Here is a 6340-nt window from a genome sequence, read left to right as displayed (position 1 = left end):
TGAGTTGGCTTATTAGGCATTGTTCTTCCAGGTAAACTGAATCTGTGTGATAGGGACTACCTTGCTTCTCTACACACAGCTCCTGGCACTTTGTTAAACAAAACAATTCGGGGATGGGTGGGGGGAGAGCACTGTTTCTATCCTAGCAGCCTTCACATTTTGAAACCATTTTATAGCTAGCAAAGAATGTATTCCATTGTTCTGCTTTTGTAGCCTGGAGAGTTTTAGCCTCCAATATTGGGCTTCTCCTGTACTGCACAACATCCAGCCTAAGTTCATGATAGTCTACTTAGTCCTAATAAATGTATTATCTTTAAAAAACCAGTTTATACTTTATAGGACCTATTTATTATAATAAAAAGCAAGGTCATTGCTTTAGTGAATCACCTTTTCCATCTTACCTCCATTCTGCTTCAATAACTGAGCTTTGTTCCAGCAGAAACAAGAAGGAAAAGTTCACTGGTTGAGTTAGCAAGACCAGGCTTTAGAATTCATCGGTTTAGACTGCTAGGCATGACACCCATTCTATATATCCCCAGAAGCTGTGCTTCCAATTACAGGCGCATAAATCTCCTTTGCAGAGCAAAAATAGGAAGACAGCTATGTTACACAAAAGCTCTACCATTTAAGAGTGCATAAAATTTTAATTGGCAACAAAACTAGAAGAGCAAACATGGACTGGGGTTCAAGTACAGTGTAAGACACACAGGCATACATAAAAGTCCTGCATCGGCTCCAACCAGACAGATGCAGCATTGGCTCAGTGCTTGATTGAGTGAAAATTATTAAGAAGAAAACAGCTCCCCTGGGGGTGGGAGAGAAATAGGAAGAAAAGGCTTCACTACACCATTTGGGGAAACTTCAGAACAGCAAGGTGTGTAGTAGACAGGAATACAGGGGGAAAGTGTTCAAGGTTCTGCAAGTTTTGTCATCAACCAGCACTTGTCCTAGGTGAAAACTAAAACTGGAGTGGCAATGCATTTTTAGAATGAAAAGCTACAGTGAACAATGAACACCCATGCCCCTAAGAAAAAGAGGGTGGAATTTTGGCAGAGATGAGGAGTTTTTTAAATACGTTCAACCTGTGTTGGAGAGAGAGCTAGGACCAGCATCTCTTAAACTCCTTACCCATCTCTTCCAGCAGAGTACATTTTAAGTGTTTCTTTTTAAAAAAACAGGAGTGCACAGCACTCAGATCCACAGATGGAGGTGAGCCATTACAGCAATACTTACACTAGGGGAAAATGCTGGCTTTGCTAGAAAGTGATTGAGTCCTGCCTTTCTGGTTTGCTGTTGGAAACTTTTAGCACCATAGGGTTAAGTCTACCATTCCCATCATCCTTTGATTATCCAGTGGGAAGGAGGAAAAGGGGGGGGGATACTTTCAGCATGGGATGCAGCTGTTGCAAATGCTACCTTCACTTTTGTCTTGCAAAGCTGTTGATTTTTTCATTGGGTTAGAATGCTTTGCAAGTAATATATGAACATCCAAGCTGATCCCCAGCTCTCTCAAAGGCAACGCTCGACTAGGAAGCTACAGCAAGGAACACCCAAATATCCTCCCTAAACCTGGAGCTCTTGCAACAGCACAGATATGGCAGGGGGGAACTGGTTCAATGGGCCATCATTTTGAATGCAAACATACCAAAAGCTGAGCTAGAAGTCACTAGCACCACATCCTGACTGCACTCACTGCACTCCCAGAAGTCTATACTCCCTGGGTCTTGCTCCAGTGTGTCATCTAGACCACCTTCCTATGGAAGACGTAAACTGCAGTATAACGTCACGAGTCGGTGAGAAAGGGAGGTGGCGTTACATAAGTAAACCATGCCTGAAGAAAGCTTGCTTTCTCTCTCAAGAACTTCTGCACTTTATACGCTTCCTTCTGTTGGAGGTCTAGAACTCCCAGTCATCCATCTCAAGCTGCTCCAGATGGGAGACCAGTCCAAAAATAAGACTAGGATCTTGTGCCTGCATGCCTTCAAAGCTGGTGATAGGTGTGACAGGATACAGCAGTTCAGGAAGCGCTTCAGAGGCACGGCGTTTGATCTGGAAGACATGGGGAGAAGGGGAAATGCTAAATTGAGCAGAATTAAGAATTCCAAGCCAGAGTGAAGAGGTTAAGTGTAACTTACACCCGTCTTATAGTCATGGGGCAGGGTATACAACTGCACTTTGAATATTTGGACATTCTCTGCACGTGCTGTTAATTTAGTTTCATTGACTATTGTGGTCTCCACTGAAATAATAAAATAGAATTCTGGCTTTCACTAGTTTCATAGCTGCTGGGAACAAACAGAGCTTGGCTGTTGCCTTCATGCCCTGTTTGTAAGTGTCTCTGGGGCATTTGACTGCCCACTGTTGGAAATAGGACAGTGGACTAGATAGATCACCCTCTTCTGTTAGGGGACGAGGAGGTGGCATTTGTGGAAAAGTCAAGCCAGGTTGAATTTTGTATTGGGTGTTCTATCCAAACACAACTGCTCTTATTTCCTCCATTATACCATCATAGTCATACATTTTCCACCTTTTGCAGCATTTCTGAATGACAACCTCACTGGGGGGGGGGGGGAGAGATCCCAACATTTCCCTGACCTCCTGGTAATCTGGTTTCACAGTGTAATCCAAATCAAATCCAACAACTCATTAGTATAGGGGATGGCTAATGTCTGGGCTGGAGCCAAGCAAATTTCTCCCCTCCCCTCCCCAAAATGTCGGCAGTGTCAGCAAAAATTAAAATCAGTGCTGTGGTGTGCAGGGTGGTTTAAACCCATCCACTCCTTCCAGAAGCCTGATGGGGATGCAAATCACCCTCTTCTCATTCATCAGATTAAACATCTGATGAGTGGGGAGAAAGCAGTAGAACACCCCTTCCTAGCGGATAATAATAATAATAATAAACTTTATTTATATCCCGCCCTCCCCAGCCGAAGCCGGGCTCAGGGCGGCTAACAACAATAAAACAGTATAAAAGTATAACATAAACAACACTCTAAAATCATTCATTATAAAATTAATTAATTCAGGCCACTGGCAACCATTGGGCCAGAGCTCCGCGAAGATTGCCGAGGGAGGGAGTCAGGCTGTGCCCTGGCCAAAGGCCTGGTGGAACAGCTCTGTCTTGCAGGCCCTGTGGAAAGATGTCAAGTCCCGCAGGGCCCTGGTCTCTTGTGACAGAGTGTTCCACCAGATCGGAGCCACAGCCGAAAAAGCCCTGGCTCTAGTTGAGGCCAGCCTAACTTCTCTGTGGCCTGGGACCTTCAAGATGTTTTTATTTGAAGACCGTAAGTTTCTCTGTGGGGCATACCAGGAGAGGCGGTCCCGTAGGTACAAGGGTCCTAGGCCGTATAGGGCTTAAAAGGTTAAAACCAGCACCTTAAATCAACACAGATGTGTGCAAGTGAAGAGAGTGGGGTGGTCACATACATCACTGAGGGCTGACCAATGTAGCCCTTGAGCCAAAGAATTGGTTAACCACGCCTGCATTAGAAAAATTGGGGAAATTACCAAATTTTGTATAGCTACAGGCTCAGCACAATACAACAAAATAAACTCTCAAAAAAAAAAAAAAAAACCCAACCCACCCACCCCCATCATGCCTTGGTATCACTGATAAATTGTATACAGCCTGAGTGATGTGTCTGGCATGGGACATTACCAAAGGACACTGCTATTTGTTTCAGGCTAGTGGCCAGCAGCAAGGCCATTGCAATTACATAAGCAGGATTACATGCATTTTCTCAACAGGCAGACAAACCTGAAAAACAAAAAATTCCTAACCTTCAGAGTAGGATTGGGCCAGTGCTTTTACTAAGGGGTAGATACTTTAGCCTCAGCAAGGCTGGGGGAGAGACAGAATAGTGTTGGAGCAACTCACAGCCAGCGAGGAAGGGAGAAAAAAGTCTCAAAAATCCTGACTTGCCGGAACAATCTCCTTGGCTCACTGCACATATGTAGCAAGGTGTGCTTTGTGTTCCTTGCAATCCCTTGGCCCTCTTGCCCACCACCAGATCAAAGTGCCCTCATTCACCCAAGGGTTGTAATAAAAACCAAGAGCAGCTTCCGAGTTTCAAAAACCTCAAAAAGTCCCCACAGGAGAAAGTTCCAATAGCAACAGGGTCCCCCCCTCCCCCAGTTTCTGGAGGCCTACTTTCTGCTACAGCATGATGAAAAAAAGGAAGAATATTACTGGGGCAAAAGTGTTACCTGTTTGAAAAAGGAATGGTTGAGCAGTGTACTTGCGCTTGGCCTGTTCAAGAGAATAACATGAAGGGGTGGCGTATCAGTACAAGAAGGAATAAGGATGGAGAGAGAGCAGCAAATATTATATTTTATAGCTTCAGGATGGTGAAGCTATAAGAAACACTTGCTCACTGTTTGTGGCTTTCCTATCTGCCCCAAGTGAGAAAAAGCTTCGGAATGTCCATATCCAGGTTAATGAAAGAACAGTGGGGAATAGGAACTGCAAGGGACATACAATCCCTGTTCCAACTACATTTGATAACACCTGAAAGCCACCATCCTCTCTATCAACCTGGGCTAGTAGTTCATCAAAGACATTTCTTGCTGTGGCTACATGTATGACTACATCAACGGCTATCCTGACTGTATCAACACTGATCACAAAAGCCATTCTACGTCTGCACATTTGGAACAGGTGAATACATTCAAGGAGAGAAGACATTTACATACTTTGTTATTGCTTTGCACCTTCTGAGAGCAGATCTGTTTGATAAAGACTTTGAATGTCCCCCTTTTACCAGCCAACACCATGAGAATCTGCTTTATAGGGATACGCAAACAGCTGCTTTGATATATCCATTCATCAAGCCCTGCAGGGTGTTTTAGCTCGGTCTCCTCCACCAGACGCTTTACAATTATCAAGTGTACCCCCTGTGTACCCTAATCAGGGAGTTTCCAGGCCTTCCACGTTCTGGTGACAGAACCTAGGTTATGGTTAGAGAATATGGATTCTACCAAGTGATGGTCTTCCTTCTTCTACCATCCCACTAGCATACTATTAGGAAAAAGGCTTCAATGTATACCAAGCATCACATAGGTCTCCCACATCACCAGCCTTTTCAAACCTTCCTCAGTCAGTGAGATTTCTTTGTTTTTGCTATACCTCAGGTCCGGGTTCCTTTGCAGGCATTGCTCCACAAAGTGGTGGAAGGAGGGCGAGAAGGTACGGTGGTATGGATGTGGTGCTGCCTCGCCATTGGAGGCCCTGGCACTGCTGGCCGCCATGCCTTCCCCCAGCCCAGTGCTAACCCCTGAGCGCGATGGCTTCATGGTCAGCTCCTCTGGAGGAATAGTCGTCGTGTCCAGCAGGCAAGGGACAGTGCCATTTAGCTTTTCCAAAAGCATCTGAAGTACAAGAGAGGGGGAAAGCAGGTGCATTTGGGTTACCAGAAAAGCTCGCCCGACAGTAACACGGCTAGCGCGGCAATACTTTTAGCTCTGATAATAGTACAGGCGGGGGCTGAAGTAGAGCAGAACGTTCCCTACCTGAGTTGCAGGCATATCCTTGAAAGGGACATGGCCATTTGCCAGCTCACAGGCTGTTATTCCTACGCTGTAGATGTCAGATTTTGCGTCATACCCTTGGAGATTCTAAAAGGATAAAATGAAAATAAGGCGCTTAATCCATTGTGAGTCCTGTTTAAACTGTGGAGGTAATTAATTAAACAAAGAATCTATCACTGCTACCTACAAAAAGACAGTATTTTAGGAACAGAGGAAGCTGCCTCATACCCAGTCAGATCACTGGGTCCTTCTAGCTCAGTACTGTCTATACCAGGGGTTGTCAACCTGGTCCCTACCGTCCACTAGTGGGCGTTTCAGGATTCTAGGTGGGCGGAAGGGGGTTCTACGGCACAAGCTGAATCCTCCTTCCATTGAGCACTGGTGGGAGGTAAGGAAATTTTACCATCAAGAAAGATGTATTAGCAGGCGGTAGGTATAAAAAGGTTGACTACCCCTGGTCTACACTGACTGGCAGCAGCTCTCCAGGGTTTCAGATACAAGTTCTCTCCCTGGAGACATGGGTGTAGCCAGGATTTTTGTTGTGGGGCAGGACTTTTGTTGGGCGGGGGCAGAACTGACATGATTGGTCAGTTAGTTAGTTAAGTATTTCTATTGTTTTACATGATCTAGGGGGGCAGCTGCCCCCCACCCTGGCTACACCCATGCCTAGAGAGGCCAGGGATTGAATCTGGCATCTTCTGCATGCAAAGCAGATGCTCTACTCCCAAGCTGTGGCCCTTGTACCAATTTTATATGTGCTTTCAGTGTTACTTCCACGTTTCACAAAAAGACCCCCCAGGATCTGCTCAATGGA

General features: G+C 45.4%; 1 protein-coding gene across 1 annotated transcript in view; it reads right to left on the bottom strand.

Annotated features, from left to right (window-relative positions):
• Positions 1-624: 624 nt before the first annotated feature.
• STRADA (STE20 related adaptor alpha) overlaps positions 625-6340 on the bottom strand; it is a 21535-nt gene continuing 15819 nt past the window's right edge. Inside the window, 6 exon segments of the mRNA XM_083470403.1 lie at positions 625-2049; positions 4207-4249; positions 5126-5367; positions 5509-5613; positions 5619-5688; positions 5690-5696. Coding sequence (XP_083326529.1) covers positions 1897-2049; positions 4207-4249; positions 5126-5367; positions 5509-5613; positions 5619-5688; positions 5690-5696 — 620 coding nt within the window. The 3' untranslated portion in view covers positions 625-1896.

Source organism: Podarcis liolepis (genome assembly GCF_965112155.1).
Source record: "Podarcis liolepis genome assembly, chromosome: 13".
Taxonomy (NCBI): domain Eukaryota; kingdom Metazoa; phylum Chordata; class Lepidosauria; order Squamata; family Lacertidae; genus Podarcis; species Podarcis liolepis.
Note: the sequence above shows the minus strand (reverse complement) of the source record. Positions and strands in the feature narration are given on the sequence as shown.